Below are 24696 nucleotides of genomic sequence, written 5' to 3'. Positions count from 1 at the left end.
TTGCCCAGCCTATTGTCTTCAAAGAACTGGACAAGATGCTCACGACATGCCAGCTGAGAGGTTAACACAAGGACATCGAATTCAGAGATTCCCCCTGTCCCCAGCCCTGCTGGGAGGGGGACAGTCCCTTCAGAAGACAAAATAAGTGATCTGATGTGGGAAGACTGAGTCATCAAGTTCTATTTTTTTGTTCTGATATGCAGCTTGTTTCTCCTGGGACTCCTCAGGTCCCGTCTGCACAGTTCCCTTCCTTCCAAACCTCCTCGCTCCCCCTTCACCCTCTTAGTACATTCAGGCCACCTGATCACTCCAGGTTTTACAAAAAGGGAGGAGGAGGCCTGACAAGCTATAACAGTGCAGCTTCATACAAAAGGCCCCTGGGTGAGAAGAGACTTTAGCAAGTATAAGGGATACGGCGAGAAGATTCCAACCCAACCTTTCACACAAGCCAGGGCCTGTTTGCTACCTTAACCAGTAACATATCGCCGTTTACGCTCTTGGCATTATTACATGGAAGGAGTTTGTTAGATGTTATACGGGCACCAACTAAAATTCTAACTATGTACAATTCAATCTTACTCCAGAAAAGAGAGCTGATATGTCCCAGGATTCCACTATCCCAGGGCACTGCACTAGGCACTGTAGGTATCATTTCCATTCATCTAAAGAACAACGCCATGAGCTAGGCATTCATACCCCCATTTCACAAGTGAGGAAACTGAGGCTCAGAAAGGGTAAGTACTTTGCCCAGGGTCATCCAATTGGTTGGTCTAAAAAAAACCCCAGGTATAGCTGACTCAAATACAACTCTGACAATAAGGTTTCTTCAAGTGCCTACCTTAAACTAACTAATGCAACTTAATGTAGCAACAGCAAAAAAACTATTGCAGTATAAGAACTGGGGGTCACAAAAAGACACACTGTATTCAATTCATGCATTCAACAAATATTTACCGTGGGCCACTCTGTGCCAAGCCCTGTGCTAAGAATTTGATAAAAAACAGTGACCAAGAATCATCAGGAGATTATGCTGCAGCTGGAAATACATCAAGCAAACAGACAGCTCCAATGCAGTGTGATTAGTGTCAAGATAGAAGTCATTTTGGGGCTGGCCTGGTGGCGCAGCGGTTAAGTGCGCGCTCTCCACTGCGGCGGCCCGAGGGTTTGCCAGTTCGGATCCCGGGCGCCCACCGATGCACCACTCATCAAGCCATGCTGTGGCGGCGTCCCATATAAAGTAGAGGAAGATGGGCACGGATGTTAGCCCAGGGCCAATCTTCCTTGGCAAAAAGAGGAGAATTGGCATCGGATGTTAGCTCAGGGCTGGTCTTCCTCACACACACAAAAAAAGATAGAAGTCATTTTAACGAAACACCTTTTCTGTTCTTGCTGCCTCTCCCCAACTCCTCCTCCTTCAGCTTCTTCTCACTCTTAGTGGTGTAGGAGAGTCTGGAGTTACATACTTGGCTGTGCCTGATAATCGCATCTCAAAACCTTTCAGATCAGCAGGTACTCATCAATATCAGAGATTTTTTCACCATCTTCAGTTTTTCCGCAATGGTTCCAATATTCTTACACTCAATTTCAAAAGAATAGATTAATGCAGTCTACCCAGAGTAAGAAATAATTGAAACACTTATCCTCACCACAGGTTTTTCTAAATGTCAAAATCCTGATCATCTTTAAGGACTAACTCAAATCCTCCCAGAGCCTTTCCTAGATTTCCCCAGTCAGAATTAACTGTTCCATCGACTGTGCTCCCTTTACTTAAGCATCTATTTTAGCACTTGAACTCCAGCTGCTGTTTTCCTGTCTCACCACTGGAGTATGAGCTTGCTGAAGGTAGAGACCAGGTCTTACTCATATTCAAGGTGGTGTCTCCACACGGGTATGCCTCCACGCTCAGCAGAGAGTAAGCATCCCACATACATTTGTTGAAATTAAACAAACAGAATTAATAATATTTAGATCTTTTACCACTAACATACTTGCCACTCAGTTTTTTGTTGTTGTTTTTGTTTTTTTTAAAAAAGAAAAGCTCTACGGCCGGCCCCGTGGCTTAGTGGTTAAGTGCGCGCGCTCCGATGAGGGAGGCCGGGGTTCGGATCCCGGGCGCACACTGACGCACCGCTTCTCCGGCCATGCTGAGGCCGCGTCCCACAAACAGCAACTAGAAAGATGTGCAGCTATGACTTACAACTATCCACTGGGGCTTTGGAGGAAATAAATAAATAAATAAATAAATAAATAAATAAATAAATAAATAAATAAATAATAAAAAAAGAAAAGCTCTAGAAATTAACTATAATATGATCCAGGGTTCCCCAGGTTATGGCTCAAAATTTATATCTGGAACTCTTCAGGCCCAAAACACCCTGCTAGGAATAATATACAAATCTATCTTTACGTCTATTTCCTACCTCGAGGAAGGAGAAGAACAGAGCAAACACTGAATAAATACTTACTGAATGAACAAAGGAATTAGTGATTATAATAGAGAATGGCAAAAGATAAAATTTAAAAGGATATGCTCACCAAATACTTTCTTCTCACTTCTTAAACCTACGGCTTTCACCATCCTAGGATGGCTCCCTGGTGTATCCCTGGGGCCCATGCCTCACTCCTGAGTATCTACTCTCTCCTCCCATTCTCTCTTGAACATATTCTCATCAGCAATGAAATCAGACTTGTCAAGGTCACTAATGACCTCCACAGTGCCAAATCCCTTTGTCAAATCTTGGTCCTCCTCTAATTTACTTATCGACATTCGACAGAGTTGAACATTCCCTCCGTCATGAAACACTTTCTTCTCCTGGATGCCAGGGCTCCGCACTCTCGACTTTCCTTCCACCTCAGTGGCTGTTCCTCAGCAGTCTCCTTTTCCGGGTCCTCTTGATCTCCCTACCTCTAACTGCTGGAGTAGCTGGAGGCTCAGTCCTCCTTCCTGAACTGCAAACCCAACATATGTCCAACAACCTACTTAACATCTCCACATGGATAAATAATAATATAATTATAATATGATTGAAACAGATAATTTCTCCCTCCAAATCTTCTCTTTCACTTTTCCCCATCTCAGCAGATGACAATTCCATTTTTCAGCTGCTTAGGCTCAAGTTCTTGGTATCACTGTGGTAGAGACAGTAGTTGCCTCCTAATGTACATTCAGCCACCCTTGCATTTGGTTGTGGCCATGTGACTAAGTCCTGGCCAAGGAGATATGTAAGCAATGATGTGTGACACTTTCTGATCACAGCCTTAAGGGAGAGGAACATGCCCTCCCCTTCCCCTTTAGTCTCTTCTGAAGGACTGGAATGCAGATGTGTACATAGGAGCTGGAGCAGCCATCTTAGACTACAAGCTAGATGCCTCATACTGTGGATGACGGAGCACAAAACCGAGTCTGCCTCCCCAGTAATCACGGAGTTACTAAACCAGCTCTCAACCACCTATCCAGATTTTTACTTAAAAGAAAAATAAGCTTCTATCTTGTCAAGCCATTATTATGTTGGATCTCTCTGCTGCAGCAGCCAAACCAATATCCTACCTAACATATTTGGAACCTGGAAGTAATCAACCTTAATAGAACATAAATATATGGTGATGGCTTAGGGGTCAGCAGGGGCACAGATGTTGTAGGATGAAGTCTGCTAACCCTTGTTGGGCCACAATAAAACATTTGGTAAAACTTGTGACACCTTCAAAAACAGCCTGCATGCCAACATGGCCTGTAATTCTAGGGAAACTGGTTGAACATTCCAGAATTTGGGTGCTTATTGGCTTCTTGCCACTTTAAGCAAGAAGTCCCACAAGAATGAGACAGACTCAAGCTACAGCTTGCCGATTTGCATGCAGAGATAAAAGGGAACACAGACGTGCCTAAGGCATGTCCATGGTCCACAGTCTAAGTTTACTCAGAGTCTGGTAATTTGGGGGCTAAGTAGGCTTGAAAAAGCCAACTCCTTCAGTATCCAGCAGGAAACAAGCTAGAGAAGCTGTTCAGCCCCAGCCAGGGGATATTCTCCAATGTCCACTTTAGACCTGACCCCAGAGGAAAACAGACACGGAACAACTACCCAGAGGGTAAAGTCAGCAGGCAAGGGACAAGAGAGTTCCTCCAAGAGAGCTGCTAACCAGGCTAAGTCAGGAGCTCCCACTACTGCCTGGCAGGAGAGACCACAACACTGTGGGCCTGGCAGGAGCTGACAGTGGTATGGACCAGTGAGGGGTCTGTACTTCCATTAGTCCCCTCTCCAAATGGGAGTCTTTCTTCCCGTTATTCTATCCTACTTCACCATGGTACACATGAAGGGAGGAGGCAGCAGATAACCTGTGTTTTAATCTCAAGTCTCCTGGACTGTGTCTCGCCCAGAGATTCTGGACTCTGAAGTTGATTGAGGGTTGCCTCCTTTGGGAAGGTGCAGATGTGTTTTAGATTTGGGAAGAAGTGTTTGGAAAGAAAGGCCTAGAATGTTCTCTCCTTCTAACATAAGAGAAGTTTCAGCTCAACATATGGCTACCCCGTAAAACTAGATTTCTCAGCTTCCTGGCAAGTAGCTGTGGCCATGTGACTTAGGCTCCGGCCTGCGGGAGGTGAGCAGAAGTGATCCCTGCAACTTCCAAGCTGTGCCATTAACGAGGAGGAGCATGATGTCTCCTTCCCCTCTCCTCTCTTCCCTCTGGCTAGAATGTAGACATACATGGACCAAAGGATGGAAGCCATATGTTAGGAAAATGGGTACAGTACGACAGAAGGTGCCTGGGCCCCTAATGAGCATAGAGCTGCCATAGCAGCCCCAGCCTCCCACCCAGACTTCTATTCAGACAGAAATAAACATCTATCTAGCATAAGCAGTGTATTCCTGGCTCTCTGTTACATGTCTCTCTGTTCATGTCTCTCTGTTACAATGGTCCACTCAATGATATCCTGACTCAGACAGCCATTCTCGACCCACTCTTTCACACTCCATATCCACCGCATCACCCAATCCTATTGGCTCTACCCACAAAATATCTGACAATCCACGATGTGACCCTTTCTCACCTTTTCCACCACCAACCCTGGTCCTGGGACTCCTGTAATGGCCTCCTAACCTTCTCTCTCTGCTTTCATTCCTTCCCCCTCTATCTATTCTCTTCACAGCAGCCACAATGACTCTTTTAAAACATAAACCAGAATGTAAACCCCACGAAGGCAGGGATTTCTGCCTGTTTTGTTCATTGGTATATCCTCATGGTCTAGCACAATGCTGGGCATATACTGCATGTCATCAAATATAAGATGTCACTGATTGGAAGCTGCACCATTATTTTTTGCACCACCAAGAAAAAAAAAATACTGCCCATTAAACCATGACAAAATGCTTTAACAATAGACTGGGACAGAGTAATAATCAGTTACACCAGCCTCTCATTGCTTTGAAATTTCTTTTTGAGAATGTGGAATGTCTCTGACCTTCAGTTGCATTGCCTGAGTGTGGAAGGCAATCCTTCTAACTGTATGTTCAATTTCAAAATGTGACACAGCTTCATAAACTTGTGGATTTCTGCATTTCCAAAGCTCCCTAATGTACTTGGTTGCTGCTTTGAAATAAAACATGGAATTGTGGCCATTTCTGCAACAACAATTTTCATTACTAATAGCAAATGACACCCCACTGCTGTTTCCATTCGTCTCTGCATACAAAGTAACATTCGCTTTCACTGCTGATCAAAGTGTAATTTTTTTGAAGGTATTTAAAATGGCAACTAAATTTATCACGCATAGCACTCAACTGAAGGGGTAATAATATGAACAGGTATAACCAGGTTCACACATAAACAGGAAATGACAACCGTGTCACAACTGCCACCTGGCCAATGGTGATTACATCATTATAAGAAACACCCCGGGCCGGCCGGGTGGCTTACCGGTTAAGTGCGCACGTTCCGCTACTGGCGACCCGAGTTCGGATCCCAGGCGCGCACCGACGCACTGCTTCTCTGGCCATGCTGAGGCCGCGTCCCACATACAGCAACTAGAAGGATGTGCAACTATGACATACAACTATCTACTGGGGCTTTGGGGGAGGGGGGGAAGGAGGAGGATTGGCAATAGATGTTAGCTCAGAGCCAGTCTTCCTCAGCAAAAAGAGGAGGATTAGCACGGATGTTAGCTCAGGGCTGATCTTCCTGACCAAAAAAAAAAAAAAGAAAAGAAACATCCCAATTTCAAAGATGTTAAAATGGGAAGAAAAAAAGGGGTGCCGGGCATCTCAGAATTGACTGAAACCCAATTATAATCACTCAGTAAATTTTTGCTGTAAGAATGAATGACTTCATCTCCCGCCACTGTTCCTTGTGAAGCAGATTAAGGATGTGTCCCTAATTCCTATTCCCTGTACCTTCTCCCCAGGCTGTTATCCTTTAAATGTCTATTCAAAAGCCACCTCCCAAAACTGCACACACTCCACCCACCCCATTGCTCTGCATCTGTTTAACCTACTTTATTTTTCTTCATAGTGTTTACCATCAAATGGCATCTTTTGCATATATGTTTGTTTATTATGTCTCCTCCCACTAGAATGAAGCTCCATGCAAGCAGGGCTCATGTGGTGTCTGACATGCAGCAAGTAAACAGTAAATATCGCTGAATGAGCTGCCTACAGGAAGACATCTCCACCCAGACACACTACAAGTACCTCGTGAGAAAATGCACTCTGCACTGAGCAAAGGCCTGAAGACCCAAGGGTCCCTCGTCAGGAGTCTGTCTTCTTCCCCTACAAGAGTAGAGGGCTATTTGATGAGCTCCACTCTTAGCAATAACTAGGGCTTCCACTTCCCACCTCAAAAGGGACAATAAAAATGCTGTAAATGTTACAACTTGCTCAGATTATTTCTGTTTTGGAGGCAGTTTACTCAAGGGATTAAGAGCTCTGGAATCAGACTCTCGATTAGAATCCAGGTTCTACTACTTCCTAGTTGTGTGTCTTTTGGCAAACTACTTACTTTCCATTAGCCTCAATTTTCTTATCTGTAAAAGGGGGATAATAATACCAACCTTCCTGAGCAAATTCAGTGCTTAGCACATATTAAGAGCTCAATAAATGTCAGCTGATATTATCATCCTCTGTCTTTAGCTAAAATGAACAAAAGGAGGGGAGAAGGGGCCTGGGAGGCTACATCCCACTCTTCTACCAGGCTTGAGGAAGAATCCTGGTTATAAAGTGAGTGGTAGCAACTATCTACTGGGGAAAAAAGTGAGCTTAGGTTCTGAGGCCTGTTACAAAGAAAGAAAAGGTCAAAGAGATGGAGATGTTCGAGTAGAAAGGCCAGGGATGGGGTCTCCATGTTGGCTCATCCTTCAATAGTCCAAACAAACTCACCAGCTTTCTCCAAAATCTGCTCCTTCTCTGGAATTCCTTATCCTTCCCCCAAGCCATCCTTCTCCCAAGCTAGAAACCAAGGAGTCATCTTTTTCTTTCCTCTTCCTCCGCCTCCACCTCCACCTCCTTCATATCAAATTGATCACTGGAATTGGTTTAATTGAGATCCTCGATATTTCTGGTGTCTGCCCTCCTCCATTCCCACAGCCAACGCCTTACTTTGGACTCCGCTGCCTTGCTCCTAGATAGCGACAATCGCCTAATTTGTCTCCCGGCCTGCAGCCACTGTCTTTCAATTCATCTTCTACACCCTTCTTTCTCATCCCCTAAGGTCCCTCACAGGCCTCTTACAGTCTTATTGAGAAAGCTCAAACTCCTAAACGTTTCTGAAGACCCTAGGAGACCTGGTGCCTGCTGGCCTGCAGCCACTGCCCCAGGCAAAGTCCTGCCTCCAGTCCCAGGACTTCTGGCTGCTTGCTGAGCTCCCCAGTCTCACAGCCAGTTCCAAGAGCCTTTCGCCTGGCCACTCAGCATAGGGACCACTTTCTCCTGCAAGTCTCCATTAAGACCCTGCCCCACCAGGGGTCGCTTCTTGTTTTCTTAAGGTCTTGTGCATACCTCCACAATAGCATTTAGCTAGCACCCTGTACTGTAACTGTTGGATTCCTCCTATCTATCTGTATCTCTACCCTTCTCTCTCAGTTAAATTATAATTTCTTTAAGAAAAAGGACTGCCGGGGCCGGCCCGGTGGCGCAAGCGGTTAAGTGCGCGCGCTCCGCTGCGGCGGCCCAGGGTTCACCAGTTCGGATCCCAGGCGCACAGCGATGCACCGCTTGTCAAGCCATGCTGTGGCGGTGTCCCATATAAAGTGGAGGAAGATGGGCATGGATGTTAGCTCAGGGCCAGTCTTCCTCAGCAGAAAGAGGAGGAATGGCAGATGTTAGCTCAGAGCCGATCTTCGTCACAAAAAAAAAAAAAGAGAGAGAGAGAGAAAAAGGACTGTCTTTCTCCTAACCAACCTAATGCATTGCTGGGGATACACAGCACCGTTTTAAAAAATGCTTGTTGAGTAAATAATTTTGGAGGGGCGTGATGAGAGTCAGCGCCAAAAAGACTATAAACTTGATCACATCACGAATGCATTCATGAAAAACAACACTTTTACAAAAAACTATGCAGATCAAGCATGTTAGCAGGATATTTATGTAGAAGCTGTGGGGAATTTACTGCCAGTTGTTAAGCAGCAAAATGTAGTAAAAAGAGCTTTTAGATCAGGAACCCTGGGTTTGAATTCCAACTCCGCAACTTCTAGCCAGTCACTATGGACAAGTTACTTAACCTAAATCTCAGTTGCCTCGCCTATAAAATAAGGAAAATTTAAGGACCTGCTTGATTGCACAGTTGTATCAAATGAGATAATGGTTGTAAAGTGGTTGGCACAGAGCAAGCTTCTAAGGCTGTTAATAAATGTTGGTCCCTTTCCACTTCAAGAGCACTGCTAAAAAGTCCAAGGTCACATATTCTGCATTTGGGAAGGAAGACTTAACACTCTTCTAAAACCTTGACCACACCTGAATCCCAGCCAGCCATCTTGAAGATGAACTAGGTCATAAAGAAGATTAAGCAAAAAAAAAAAAGAAAGAAAATTATTTCAATGCAATCTCATCACCACAGCTGAAAAATAGTTTAAAATACCTGCCCTACTCACAGCATCATTTTAGTATATGCGAAACATGAGGAGGATACAGAACGAATGTAATATAAAAACATAATGATGCCTTGGAATGACGGTTCCTGAAGAGAACGAACTTAGTCATGGATCTGCTCTACAGAGCAATGGACTCACTGTAATGTGCTATCTAAATATTAACAGCAATGAAGCTAAAGAAGTAGTCTACTTAGAAAGCACAAGAGAAGAAAAGTACAAGAACTCAAGGGGATCTGAGAGGGACCAAAAAGTGCCCATAAAGTAAAATCTTCCAAAGCCCTAGTCTGGTTATACTAGCCTCTATTTTTCATGGACTGTATTCTCATACTTTTTTTTTTTTTTTGTGAGGAAGATTGGCCCTGAGCTAACATCTATGCCCATCTTCCTCTATTTTGTATATGGGACGCCGCCACAGCATGGCTTAATGAGTGGTGTGTAGCTCTGTGCCCGGGGTTCCAAACCTGCAACCCCCCGGGGCCACCAAAGCAGAGTGTGCGAACTCAACCGCCACTCCACCAGGCCAGACACATTTTCATTTTGTTAAAATATGAAATTCTGGGGGCCAGCCCAGTGGTGTGGCGGTTGAGTTCGCACACTCCGCTTCAGCAGCCCGGGGTTTGTAGGTTCGGATCCCGGTGTGGACCAACATATCACTTGTCAAGCCACTCTGTGGCAGCATCGCTATATAAAGTAGAGCAATATGGGCACAGATGTTAGCCCAGGGCCAATTTTCCTCAGCAAAAAGAGGAGGATTGGCATCGGATGTTAGCTCAGGGCTAATGTTCCTCATACACACACACAAAAAATGAAACTCTGCCTTACCTAATGTCCTAATTTAGACTGAAAGATCACTGTCTTGCCTGTTTTCACCCTGACATGTATGTTTGAATTCTCAATAATATAAATGTATTCTTTTCTAACCAAATGAATGTCACCTACTGTATCTGTGACACAAGTTTCCACCAACAGTAACAATACAAAAGCAAAAGATTTGGAAATGTCTCTGTTGAGAATCGCTTATCTAATCCCAGAATTAAAGAAAATGGATTTAAAAAAAATTTTGAGATTTTTCTCAAAAAATTATTTGTTCTAGGTCCTGCTCAGTGTAAAATTACCAGTTATTGAACTGTCCTTTTGTGTTCAGGCCAACCAATTTGTTGAACATAATTTTATATTGATCTTATATTAGTGAATTTAATTTTTCACATTTATTTTAATATTCTGTTGACCTTGAAAAATGTTTTTTAATCTTCTCCACAATGATTATATTTGCTCCTTAAATGGTCACAAAAAAGTTACACCTTCCCCAAGGACTGGGTAAAGTGAAGAGCTACAGTGCAGATCCTAGGACTACTAAAACAAACATAACCTCTTTGCCTACCCATCAGAATTACCCAAAGAAATTACCCATCAGAATTAATATTAGAGAAAAAAAGGGTGTTGGGGAGACACTTTTAAAAACTACATTTAAAAAAATGCCTCTAACGGGATCTCTTGATAGTTCCTACCTGAATAAAAGAGACTATTCAATAATTCTTCTAATTTAAGATTACATTCCTGATGTATTTGAGAAAACAAAGTCAGTAACACAGAATGGGCAATCCTGACTTTCCAAACAGCCAAGTATCACAACCAACAAAATTATTTGCTTCCTATCCTACCTGACCCTTAACCTACTACTTGCATGCTCCATCCCTAGAGAATTTTAGTCCCTAAGTAAACATATTGACCACTCTGTAGCTAAAACTGAAGCATGGAAGTTGTACAGTTCAACCAACCTGATGGATGACTACTTTCATAATACTATAAGAAAGTTTTATATGAACCGTGCAAGAAACGAGGAGGTAGGTTGAAGAAAGTGAGGCCAGCAGGGGTCCTGAACGGGAAGCTCCCAATTTGTAAAAAGGAAGGGAAAAGTCTGTAAAATCACAGGAAATTCCTTGTACCCTAATTGCCACTGCTTTTATGACAATCTTATTAAACAATCTTTAAAACATCAAGGGGATCTGTAAGACTCCTTTCACAAATGATAAGAGGGGGAGGGAGTTCACAAAGTCATTTGCTTCCATTTGCTTCCTGTTCAGTGTCTGCTATAGCCCAACACGAGTTTGAAAGGGATAAAAAACTAGAAAAACACAAAATGAAAGAGAAGTACGCCAGAAGTCATTAGTGGTCTTTAAATTACTAGAATTTAACTGGAATTCACTAAGCTATTGAGAAGTACGCATTTTGTTAAACATCAAAGAATCTGTCCGTAGGCCACCCCCAAACACAAATGTATGTTTAATCAACTTATACAATGAAATGGCCACACATACTTGGGATTTCAAATACCTCCTTTAAAAACATCCACACATTCTGATTCCATCCAAAATTATTCTTTACATCTCTGCATTACGGCGCGCGCGCGCGCACACACACATACATCTAACTTGATGTAAATCTAGCCCTTCTTGCTTAATACCCTGAAGAAAAGAATCAACGCCTCAATATACTCTCCTCTTCTTCAGACCCTAAAAGAAGACTCGAAAAGAAGTGAATGGATTTCAGAATGAAGAAAGAAGGCCAGGGAATACAGGAAAATACAACCGGAGATCCTCTCAGGGACTCATTTTATTCTTGGAAAATGTCATCTCCACTCCTTCCCCAAGCCCAAAGGCCAGGCACCACTGGCGCAATATCATCCCCGTCCAAAGCGCCGAAGAGTTGCCAACTAATGGTGTCCCCCCACCTCCTCACCTCATCAGCGCTCAGCTCCTCCATCGCTTTCCTCTTAATGGTGAAAGGCTTTAGGGAGAGATCCTTCTGCTCTTGAGACCAGGGCGGGAGGAGAGTGGAAGGTGTCTATCGGGTTGTCTGGTCCCCCGAATGGGGGAGGTTTCAGAATTGCATAGTCAGAGGTTAAAAAATAAGAACACGAGAGGCACTGAACTGCCTTGGCGTCGGTCACTCCACTCGCCCCAGAGGCTCCTACAGCTGCTTGAGCCCTGAGCAGCCTCCTCTGGCTGCCACTGCTGCTGCTACAGGGTTATATTAAGGCGCCACTTACTACCCTCTGCTTCCCAGGTTACCCAGACTAGAGAGCTCGTTCACCAGCTCGTCTCGTGCCCCGAGCTTGCTGTGTCTTCGTGGTGGTAGCGCGGCAGCTGCGCTTCCTCCAGCAGATCCTGCTCTCCTTCCTACCCTTTGCCCCTGGCGGGAACTGTTCGACTGCAGAGTGGACGCCCCGAGGTAAGGCGACCCCAGAGCCGCCCAGGCAGAGCCCAGCTCTGAAGAGGGAAGCCCCTCCCCTCCCAAAGCAGGCCGGCCACGCCCCGCCTCCACGCCGGAGCCCGGGCAGGGGGGAGGGGCAGGACGGGACTCGCGATGCTCTGGCTGGAAGAGTAAATCCTCCTACCCCGCCACCCCTACTCTTACCCCCTCGCCCCACCAAGTATTATTCATCAAAACAACAGGGCGGCCATCTTTGAAAGGGATCACGTGACCCCGCCAGAGAGGCGGGGCTTCTGGCCCCAGGACGAAGCAGCCAATGGGCGCGGGCGTCGCGCCGCCGATTTCCTCTCGCCTGCGTCTCCTCCCGCCCCCGCCCCACCCCCTCCCTCGCGGCCCACGGGGCGGGGGGAGGGGCGAGGGGGACTGCGGGCGGGCGCGAGGCGCGCGGGGGGCGGGGCGGCGCGGTGCCATGGCGACGGCGCTGGGGTGGCGGGCGCGACGTGCCGGGGCCAGGTGGGCTGCCGGGAGGGCCCTGGTGGCGGGCGATGGCGATGGCGATGGCAAGGGCCGTGGGCTGGTGTCGGTGCCACCGACACCGAGAAGATCGGCCAGAAGGGGACGCCCGCCGAGAGCTGGCCCCGCAGCGCGCCGGTTCTTCCCAGGCGTTGGCTTTTTAGCGACCCACCAACGCCTCGACTCTCCACGATGCCGCCGCAGCGAAGTAAAAGAAAACGGAAAACGTCTCGTTTCTGGGGCGTTCTCTAACATCCTGACCGCTCACGTTCTGGAAAACCTCTTTCAACACTCTTCCATCCTCCCAGAGAAAGACCATTTGGAAGAAAACTGTAACACAAGTAGGCTTCATTTCAATTTACTTTGGCCTTTTAGAGAGAATTTCTTATTTATGTTTTTAAGTGTATTCCGAAGTGTTCCAAAGGTAAAATTTGAAAATATAAATGAGCGAGAGACACAGAAAACTTAGAAGTGCGTACACATATACAAGGAAGACTTTTGGAGTCAATGACAAGAAACCATCCTCAGCTGGACAAGAATTTTTTTAATTGAGATATAATTGACATATACCATCATTAGTTTTAGGTATACAACATGATTTATGTATATATCGCGAAATGATTACCACAATAAGTTTAGTTAACATCCATCACCACACAGTTATTTTTTTTCTTGTGATGAGAACTTTTAACAATTATTCTCTTAGCAGCTTTCAAATATACAATACAGTACTATTAACTGTAGTCCCCATGCTGTACCTTACATCCCCAGGACTTGTTTATCTTATAACTGGAAGTTTGTACGTTTTGACCACCTTCCCCATTTTGCCCACCCCCCTCATCCCCTCTGACAACCACTAATCTCTGAAGAATGCAAATGTTTTATAATACACAAATCGAAGTTGAGCAGTCATTGTAACAGTATGAAATTCCAGATTTTTCCACACGTGAAAAATATACTGTATTGGATGCTTTACTAAAGCGTAATCTTAAAGATTGCATTCCAGAACTAAAAGAGTTACTTTTTTTTTCTTGGTACTTGCTTAAAATAGGAACCTGACAGCCAGATATGTCAGGAATTTGTGAGTAAAATTAGACCACTGCTGGCTTTGCATATTATCTGCTCTCCAGGAAAGAAATTCTGTGTAAGCCAGAATTTGGACTCCTGGTGACATTGATGTTAATATGTTCACTTCTTTTTTTAAACATGCTTATTGTCATATAATTCACATACCATACAATTCACCCATTTAAAGTGTACAAAGGTTAGTATACATGGAGTTGTTCAACCATCAACACTAATTCCAGAACGTTTTCATCACCCCAGAAACCGAGTACCTATTAACAGTCACTCCCTGTTTTCCCTTCCCTTCCCTTCCCTCCGGCCAACCACTAATCTACTTTCTGTCTCTATAGATTTGCCTATTCTGGACATTTAACATCAGTGGAATCCTATGTGGCTTTTTGTGTCTAGCTGCTTTCACTTAACGTATGTTTTCAAGGTTTATCCATGTCGTAGCATGTATCAGTACTTCATTTCTTGAGTGCTAAATAATATTCCATTGTATGGTTATGCCACATTTTGTTTATCCATTCATCAGCTAATGGACGTTTGGGTTGTTTCCACCACTTGGCTATTATGAATAATGCTGCTATAAACATTTATGTATAAGTTTTTGCGTGGACCTGTGTTTTAATTTCACTTCGGTATATACCTAGGAGGAGAATGGCTGGGTTGTATGTTTAACTTTTTGAGCAACTGACAAACTGTTTTCCAAAGCACCTGCACCATTTTACATTCCACCAGCAGTGTGTGAGGGTTCCAATTTCTCCACATCCTCACCAGCACTTATTATTGCCTGTCTTTTTTATTATAGCCACATTAGTAGATGTAAAGTGGTATCTCATTGTGGTTTTGTGTTTTCATTTCTCCGAGGGCTAACAATGTTGAATATCTAGATTTTCATGTGTTTATTAGCCACTTGTGTATCTCCTTGTGTATCTCCTTTGGATAAATATCTTTTCAAATCCTTTGTTCATTTTTTAATTGGGTTGTCTTTTTATTGTTGAGGTGTAAGAGACCTTTTTATATTCTGGATACCAGTCCTTTATCAGATATTTGCAAATAATTTTCCCATTCTGTGGGTTGTCGTTTCACTTTCTTTTTCTTTTTTTTTTTTTTTTTTGGTGAGGAAGATTGGCCATGAGCTGACACCTGTTGCCAATCTTCCTCTTTATGTTTTTTATTTTATTTTTTGTGAGGAAGATCAGCCCTGAGCTAACATCCATGCCAATCCTCCTCTTTTTGCTGAGGAAGACTGGCCCTGGGCTAATATCCATGCCCATCTTCCTCTACTTTATATGGGACGCTGCCACAGCATGGCCTGACAAGCGGTGCCTCGGTGTGCACCTGGCATCTGAACCCGGGCCACCAGCAGTGGAGCCCGCGCACTTAACCGCTACGCCACAGGCCGGCGGTAATCTTCCTGTTTTTGCTCGAGGCAGAGTGGCCCTGAGCTAACTCTCAGGGCCCGTCTGTGCCCATCTTCCTCTGTTTTGTATGTGGGATGCCTGCAACAGCATGGCTTGATAAGTGGTGTAGGTCCACCCACAGGATCCAAGCCTCTGAACCCCGGGCTGCTGAAGTGGAGCATGCTGAACTTAACCACTGCAGCACTGGGCCAGCCCCCATTTCACTTTCTTGATGGTACCCTTTGCAGCACAAAAATTTTTAATTTGATGTAGTCCAATTTATCTGTTTTTTCTTTTGTCACTTGTGCTTTTGATATGATACATTCACTTTTACAAGTCATATTTAATCATTTACTATTTTTCTTAGTCAGTTCAGGCTGCTGTAACAGAATACCATAGACAGGGTGGCTTAGAAATAACAGAAATTTCTCAGTTCTGAAGGCCAAAGTGGAAGATCAAGGTGCCACCATGGTCAGGTCTGGTGAGCCGTCTTGTGGGCTGCAGACTACGTACGGCCTTCTTGTATCCTCTGGTGACTGAGAGCAGAGATAAGAAGCAAGCTCTCTAGTAACTCTTTTAAGGGCACTGATCTCATTACTGATGGCTCCACCCTTATGACCTCATCTCATGCTGATTACATCCCAAAGACCCACCTCCTAAAACCATCACATGGGGCGGTTCAACATATGATGGGGGGGGTTCAACATATGATTTGGGGGGGTACACAAATAATCCGTAACAATTTTGAAATATTATAAGAAATATCCTTCCCATTTTGTGGTTGGAAAAGATAAAATCATTCAAGTTAAATGGCCTGCCCCAAGTCAAATAGAAAAAGGATTAGGAATCTTACTTCCCCTGAATTCTTTCCCTATCACACAAATAACTCTGTCTATGTATTATAAGGATATAATATTTAGCATATAGTGGGTATGGAAAAAATGTAAGATAGGCGGCTGGCCGGGTGGCATAGTGGCTGAGTTTGCACACTCCGCTTTGGTGGCCCAGGGTTCCCAGGTTCAGATCCTGGGCGTGGACCTATGTACTGCTCATCAAGCCATGCTGTGGTGGTGTCCCACGTACAAAATAGAGGAAGATTGGCAGGGGTGTTAGCTCAGGGCCAATCTTCCTCAGCAAAAAGAGGAAGATTGGCAATGGATGTTAGCTCATAGCCAATCTTATTTACCAAAAAAAAAAAAAAGTAAGTACTGTGATTTTACATTTATTTGCTAAGCAGTGATATTGTGAAGATTATGCCACAGTATTTTGTTCACCATAAATTCCATGTCCTGTCTAGCTTTAAGCTTTTACGATTTATAAGTTTTGGATTTTCTGACATGAAGATCATTTTTAAAGCTGTCTCACTCTTTTAAGACTAAAAAAACATAAATGTTTTTACCATTTGCATTTACCATTACCATTTCTTATTCTTCAACTCTCAAGTACACTTTCTGCAAATATAATGAATTTTGTAGAATCAAAAAAATTAGAAATGGGGTCTCTTTGGCCATAACTGTACTTCCCAGGGTCTTTTTATGGGATGAATCCCTCTAATGCATTTTTTTAGTGCCTTTTACAGTTGTGTTTTAACCTAAGTGCTGGAGTTTCTACTACTTTCCTTAGGGGAAGCTTTCCCACAAAATCATAAATAACAGTGTCTCAGAGTTGTTCATAATACTTAGTGCATATTTTCATTGTTTTGCTCTGTTTCTTCCATTTGAGAATTACATCACCCCTTTTGGACCATGCAAAATAATTTGTCTGCCTCTTTTGGGAAGTACCAAGCCTCAGGGCCTAAGACAAATTAGTTCTTAGAATTACCTGGAAGTGAGCAAAAATACTTTTTAGTACTAGTAACAGATAAAGGAGGAGACCATAGAACAAACTGAAACATGAGACTGAAAATAAAGGTGCACTTTGGGAAGATTTTGTTATTTTATAAGGGAAAGTGATACCAAACCTCTTAATCTCAAGATCATGTGCCTGATGTGCAGTAAGCCAAACACTGAGACGTCAATACTTGGAGATGGAGAAACGTTTATTCGAATTGGCCAGGACGAGAAGGTAGGAGCATGGGTTCTCTCAAATCCGTCTCGACAAAAGAAGAAGGCAAGGGGTTTTATAGAGCTAAGGGGTGTCAGGAGGAGTTTTGGAGAGACAAAGGGGTAAACCGTTTTTCTTTCACTCCAGATAAGCCTCTGGGCAGTCTGACTTCTGGATGTCAGTGGCAGCTGGGGCTGGTTATCTAGTGATCTTTGAAGACATTCTTTTTCTTCTGTAAAACAAGCTCATAAATCCTTGTGACCCTTGAGTTACCCCTCAGGTTAAACAAGAAAACAGCAAGTAGACAAAATTAACTTCTTTTCATAACAAGGTTGAAAAGTAATCTTATTGAATATTTACAGTAACCTTGAGGTACCTGGCTTCAAAAGGAGTTTTTTTTCCACTTAAAAAATAGCCTCCTAAATCAATTAAAAGGCATTTCTGAAGGTGAATTCTAGAACTTAAAATCTTTTAGGATAGCTTTTACTCAAGTTAAAGAAAGTAGAGAGCTCACTGGATTTCTCCCTCCTCACTGGACACATATCTGCTCTAGGAACACTAACTTTCAAAACTGTACCTTGGGGGGCTGGCCTGGTGGCATAGTGGTTAAGTTCGAGTGCTCCACTTTGGTGGCCCAGGGTTCATGGGTTCGGATCCCAGACTCGAACCTACATAAAAAACATTGGAAGATTGGCACAGCTAGTAGCTCAGGGACAGTCTTCCTCAAGTGAAAAAAAAACAAAAGACCCTATCTTGACACTACATCTCCTTCAGGTGATGCCTCATTTATTTGCTTCCCCTGACAGCAAAACATCTCAAAAGATATTTTGCATGTTATTCCCACTCCTCCCTTACTCCTCAATCCAGTCTAGCCTTTGTACCATTCTGGGAAAATTCTCTTGTCAAGGTCACCAACAGCCTCCCTTTGGCCACCACCAGTTCCTTTTCTGTGTCCAGGGCTTATTGGCCTTCTCAGCAGCATTCAGTCTAGCTAAGGCTTTTGAAGCACTTTCCCCTCTATTGGCTTTCGTGAGGCCACACTCTTCCTGGTTTTCCTCTTGCCTCACTGGAAGCTCTTTCTTGGGTTCATTGCTGCTTCCTTCACCCAACCTTTAAATATTGTAGAGTCACAGGCTCAATGCTGAGCCGTCTTGTCCCTGTCAACCTTCTTTTCCTAGATGATCTTATCCAGTCCCATGGCTCTAAAGAGCAGATGTATATGCTGACTGACAGGTGTATATCTGTAGCCAAGATCTCTTCCCTCAGTTCCAGACTTACGTGTCCAACTACCTAATTGATATCTGTACTAGGCTACCTAATAGACACTTTGCCTCCACAAATCTGCCCCCGCTCCAAGAGAAAATGTCATCAATAGCCATCCAGTTGCCCAAGCCAAAAACCTTGGTGTCTTCCTTGATGACTCCTTCCCCTCATACTGTCTCAGCAAATTATAGTTGGTTCTACTCCAAATAATCATGAACTTATTATTCTCTTCTTTCCAACTGTCTTCAATCCTTGAATCCAAGCTACCATCATCTCTTGTCTAGGCTATTTCACTGGTCCTGTTTTACTCATGTCCCTTCTGAATCTCCTCTTCAGGAAGCAGAGTGACTTTCCTAAAACATAAATCAGATCATGTCGTTCACCTGTTCAAAATCCCACAGTCGGCCCGGTGGCATAGCGTTTAAGTGTGCGCACTCCACTTTGGTGGCCCCGGGTTCGCAGGTTCGGATCCCGGGTGCGCACCGACGCACTGCTTGTCAAGCCATGCTGTGGCGGCGTCCCGTATAAAGGGGGGGAAGATGGGCACAGATGTTAGCCCGGGGCCAACCTTCCTCGGCAAAAAAAAAAAAAGAAGAGGATTGGCATCAGATGTTAGCACAGGGCTGATCTTCCTCACAAAAAACAAAATAAAACAAACAAAAAATCCCACAGTGATGCCCCGTTGTTCATTGAATAAAACTCAAGCTCCTTATCATGACCTGTAAGATCCTATGGCATTTGGCCACCTCCACTTCTCTCGCCTCACCTTACATCACACTCCCCTTCTCCTGTGCTTCAACCCCACTGGCCTTCACTCTTCAATAAGACAAGATCTCTCCCTCTTTGATGCCTTGGCACTTGGTGTCGCCTTTGCCTGAAAAACTCTTTCCCTGGCTTTTTGTATGGCTGGTTCCTTCTCATTCTTCAATTCTTAGTTCAAATGTCATCTCCTTCATGCAGTAATTCATTTAAGAAATATTTATTGAGGGCCGGCCCCGTGACTTAGCGGTTAAGTGTGCACGCTCCACTACTGGCGGCCCAGGGTTCGGATCTCAGGCGCGCACCGACGCACTGCTTCTCCGGCCATGCTGAGGCCACGTCCCACATACAGCAACTAGAAGGATGTGCAACTATGACACACAACTATCTACTGGGGCTTTGGGGAAAAAAAAAGGAAAGGAGGAGGATTGGCAATAGATGTTAGCTCAGAGCCGGTCTTCCTCAGCAAAAAAAAAAGAGGAGGATTAGCGTGGATGTTAGCTCAGGGCTGATCTTCCTCACAAAAAAAAAATGAAGAAGAAATATTTATTGAGCACTTTGCATCTTAGGACTTGTTCTAGGTTTATTTGGATCCTCCAAGAAGCAGACACTCAGATAGAATTAGACATGTAAGAGAGTTATTTGGGGAAATACACGTGAGGAATAAAGGTTAAAGGAGAATGTGGAGAGTCTTCAGACTTGATATAGATCTGCTCCCAGTGAAAGGAGAGGAGGAAGGAAGGAGCATTGGATAAAAGAGTCTCTGCAGAGCAGTTCTAAGAAAGTTTTTGGCTAAGCTGATGGATGTCATCAAGCCAAAGTTGCCCATTGGAAAAGTCCCATCTCCTGTAGGAATGAGCTTGAATTAGTATTGCATGCTGCCTGTAGGAAGCATGGCCTCTCACAAACACTGTGGTAGATCCAGATGGACAACAGCTGGACTCATCAGTCTACTACACTCTCCTCAGCAGGAAATCTGAGTTTTCATGCTGCCACAGCATATTAGCAGGAAACACTATATCCTATGTTTCCACAGAGGAGAGAGAATTTAAATGCCATTTCCAGCTTCACTCTACCATCTCACTCACTCTTCCCCAGGATAGGAGGAATGACTTAGCTGATTGTTGGATTTGGAAGCAGGAACTGCATATGCTAGATTCAGTGCCATTTGACTTTTCTCTCTGATGCCCTGCCTGACTGCCTGCAGAGAGTGAAAATCCTGGTCTGCTCTCCTTGCTGAAATAAGCTAACAGGGGCAGGCTTTGTCCCTGTGGGTAAGCCACTGGTTGTCCAGCTATGCCGCGGACTAGCTGAGTATACGTATTTCTAATTTAGGGGTGACGTTTTAGCTCATTTTATTAGTAATAAAATTTTTTTTTTTAATCTCCACTTTTCTGTCTCCTAGGTCCTATTTCTCAACAGGTTCCAAATTGAGAACCTCCACCCCAACCCTGGAAATTCCCATCACAGCTATGAACAAGATAGACGAAGTCCCTATACTCATGAGGTTTGCATGCTAATGATGAGTTAGCCCTCCGTGACCACTTTCTCTAAAGTCACCCTCCTTTCTCCATCACTCTTTTATCATATCCCCTGTTTAGTTCTTTTAAGGCACTTATCAAAATCTGAAATAATTTCATTTGCTTGCTGACTTGTTTATTGCCTTCCCTCCCCCTGCAAGAGATGTAAACTCTTTGAGGGCAGAGACCTGGTCTGTCTTGTTTATTGCTAAAACCCCAGCACCTGGAAAATTACATGACTATTCAACAAATATTTATGAGCACTGACTAGGTACAGAGGTATAGCAGTGGAAAAAGCAAAAACAAAAATCCCTGCCTTCATGGAGCTTACATCCAACTGGGGGAGACAGACAATAAGTAAAATAATTAAATAAATTTTATAGTATCTTAAAAGTTGGTACATGCTGGGGCCCGCCCAGTGGCGCAGCAGTTAAGTACGCGCACTCTGCTTTGGCAGCCCAGGGTTTGCAGGTTCCTATCCCTGACGTGCACAGATGCACCGCTTGTCAAGCCATGCTGTGGCGGCGTCCCATATAAAGTAGAGGAAGATTGGTACTGATGTTAGCCCAGGGCCAATCTTCCTCGGCACAAAAGAGGAGAGCTGGCATCAGATGTTAGCTCAGGGCTGATCTTCCTCACAAAAATAAAAAAAAAAGATGGTATGTGCTATAGATTAAAATAAATCCAGAAAGGGGAATAATGCTGGAGATGGGTGTTTTCATTTTAAATAGGGCCAGAAAAGACCTCACAGAGCAAATAACATTTGAAGAAAGACCTGAAAGGAGTGAAGACATGAGTCAGGTGGATGACAGTGGGAGAGCATTAGAAGCAGAGGGAATAGAAGGCCCTGAGTCAGACATAGACCTGGCAGGTGGCCAGTGTGGCCCAAACAGGGTGAGTGTTAGGGAAAGTAGAGGGTGGTATATGTGGCTTTTTCCTCTAAGATGGGAGCTGTTGGAGAGTTTCGAGCAAAGGTGTGACCTGATCTCCCTTATGTTTTAAAAAGATCACTCTGAATGCTATGTTGAAACTAGACTGTAGGGGAGCAAGAATAGAAGCACAGAAACCAGTTAGATGAGAGGTGCACTGATCCAGGTGAGTGGTGGTGGGCAGCGATGAAGGTGGAGAGAAGTGGTTGGATTCTGGATATATTTTGAAGGAAGAGTCAACAGAATTTGGGAGTGGAGTGTGAGAATGAAAAAAAGGAGAAATCAAAGATGACTCCAACTATTAGTAGAAGGATGAAGTTGCCATTCACTGAGATGAGGAGGACTATGGGTGGAGTAGACTTTGAGAGGAAGATAGTAGTTCAGTTTGGGGCATATTAAGTCTAAGATATCTACTAGATCTTGAAGTAAAGATGTCAAAGAGACAATTGGATATATGGGTCTGGAGTTTAGGAGAGAGGTCCAGACTAGAGACATCAACTGGACATCTTTCGTGCATATATGAAATTTAAAGTCATGAGATGGGATGATCACCAAAGTAGGGATTACAGCATGAGAAGAGATCTTAGGACTAAGCCGTGGGGCCTCCAACATTAAGAGGCAAGGAGTGGTGAAGGAACCAGCAAAGCAGCCTGAGAAAGACTGGCCTTGGAGTTGAAAAACCGAGAGACTGTGGTATCTAAGTCAAGTGAACAACGTGTTCAAAGCAAGAGGGAATGATCAACTGTTTCAAATGCTGCTGATACATCACGTAAGATGAAGACTGAGATTATATAATTTAGCAACAAGCAGTTCTTTGGTGACCTTGAGAGCAGTTTTGGTGGAGTGATGAGACAGGAACCTGATCAGAGTGTGTTTAGGAAAGAATGCGAGTATAGACAACAGTCCCAAGAAGTTTTGTGGCAAAAGAGAGCAGAGAAATGGGACAGTAGCTGGAGGGAGAAATGAAGTAAAAGTATTTGGTTTTTAAGATTGGGAGAAATCATATCTTGTATGTTCATGGGAAGTATTAGTAGACAGGGAAAAATTAGAGATTTAGGAAAAAGAATTTTTTTTATACAGCACAGAATTTTTATACAGCACTGTCAGATTCTGTATACTATTGGTGTTTCTTTGAATCCTTTACCTTCTAAGAACTATATCCTTATCTTATAAATTGAAAAAGGATCTTTCCTCTTGAAAGGAAAATAATAGAATTTTTTTTCTTACATAAAGCCTCTGTGGACTAGATCTTGTTTGCTATTACTATTGGCTTAATGTTAGCAATTTTCTAGATTTTTAACCTTCTTGCATAAAATGATGCAGCGTGCCTGCTAAGGAATGTCTGCTGTTTTATGAGGCCTTGTTGATAACTATATGTGATTTCTGGCTATAATCACAGGTAATGCCTGTGATTGACTTAACATTTCTAAAAGTTATCTATTTGAAATTTGTCTATTCCAACTCTTACTTGGGTTTAGGATTCAGAATTCCTCTTGCTTGGAGTAGGATTTTATTTCCATAGGGTTGCACAGTTATGCCTAAGGTCTGGGGTTATTTGATGCACTTAGCAGATGTGGTTGCCAAAGCCAGGAAAGAAAACTAGTGCTACTGACTCAGTCTCTCATCTATTCTTGCATTCGGTAACCACTTATTGAAAGCCTATAATGGACAAAGCATTGTGCGAGATGCAAAGATGAACTGGTGAATCAAGCCATGCTAGGTATTACCCTACCCATCAGATACTTACAGTCAAGGAGAGAGCTAAAATATACACAGAACTATAGTACGTGGCAGAAAGTGTTAAGTGCCATGAAAGAAATTCGAGGAAAGTACTAGAGTAGTCCAAAGGAGAAAGAGATTATTGCTTCTGGTTTGAAGGACATAGCTCTGACTCACTGAAGCAGGCAGGTATTCTGAAGGAAATCTACCCAACAGCCTTCCTTACAATGGTCTCAACTTATATCAGTATTTCTCCACATTTTAAAACACAATAATTCATTTTTATAATCCTCTGAAAAGGAGGAACATTTTGCTCCCACTTTCACTTTACTGCCAAATGACTGACTGTTTTTGATAAAATTTTTTTCATTAGTATTATTCTTAAAATTTAATATTAGAAGAGTTTTATTTAACTTTTAAAATCTATGAGTAATTGCATTTTAATAAAAATAAGATTTAATATGTTTTTAATCAAGTGAACTACTCACCAACTCAATATCTATATTTCCTCATTAAGTGAAAAGAAAATTATCGTCTGGAGGAAACTCCACCTCTTGCCTACATTTTCATCGTAAGTCACCTGCCTTTCTCTCTCTCATCTCGTAAAAAAGAATTGATAAATGTGTCAGCTAGCATAAGAAAGGGACGTGGTGGAAGGTAACCACCTCAAATGGGAGTATATCAGTCATGTTAGATAAAAATAAAATAGACAATGACACACACAAAAAAGAAAGAAACGTTTTTACTGCTCAAGTTATAGAAAAAGACTGAATTCAACTTTAGGACATTGATGTATAATTTACTATTCAACTTAAATATGAATACACATGTTTTCTTTTTTTAAAACTTTGACTAATTTGGTTAATTTATTGCTTGTGCATTTTAATTACATTTGTGTGTACAACAATATTACGCTAAACTGGTGTCCATTAAGTATTATTATAAACTGCTCTTTTAAAATAAGTGCGTGGGGGCCGGCCCGCTGGTGCAGCGGGTAAGTGCGCGCGCTCTGCTGTGGTGGCCCAGGGTTCGCAGGTTCGGATCCTGGGCGTGCACTGAGGCACCGCTTGTCAAGCCATGCTGTGGCAGCGTCCCATACAAAGTAGAGGAAGATGGGCACGGATGTTAGCCCAGGGCCAGTCTTCCTCGGCAAAAAAAGAGGAGGATTGGCATCGGATGTTAGCTCAGGGCTG

General features: G+C 43.4%; 1 protein-coding gene across 1 annotated transcript in view; it reads right to left on the bottom strand.

Moving 5' to 3' along the window:
- UBE4B (ubiquitination factor E4B) overlaps positions 1-12453 on the bottom strand; it is a 133979-nt gene extending 121526 nt beyond the window's left edge. The window contains exon 1 of the mRNA XM_058552858.1: positions 11813-12453. Within this exon, the coding sequence (XP_058408841.1) occupies positions 11813-11836 (24 nt within the window). The 5' untranslated portion in view covers positions 11837-12453. The remainder of the gene's footprint in view (positions 1-11812) is intronic.
- Between the last annotated feature and the right edge of the window lie 12243 nt (positions 12454-24696).

Source organism: Diceros bicornis, chromosome 13 (assembly GCF_020826845.1).
Source record: "Diceros bicornis minor isolate mBicDic1 chromosome 13, mDicBic1.mat.cur, whole genome shotgun sequence".
Classification (NCBI taxonomy): domain Eukaryota; kingdom Metazoa; phylum Chordata; class Mammalia; order Perissodactyla; family Rhinocerotidae; genus Diceros; species Diceros bicornis.
This window is presented reverse-complemented; position numbering and strand designations above follow the sequence as displayed.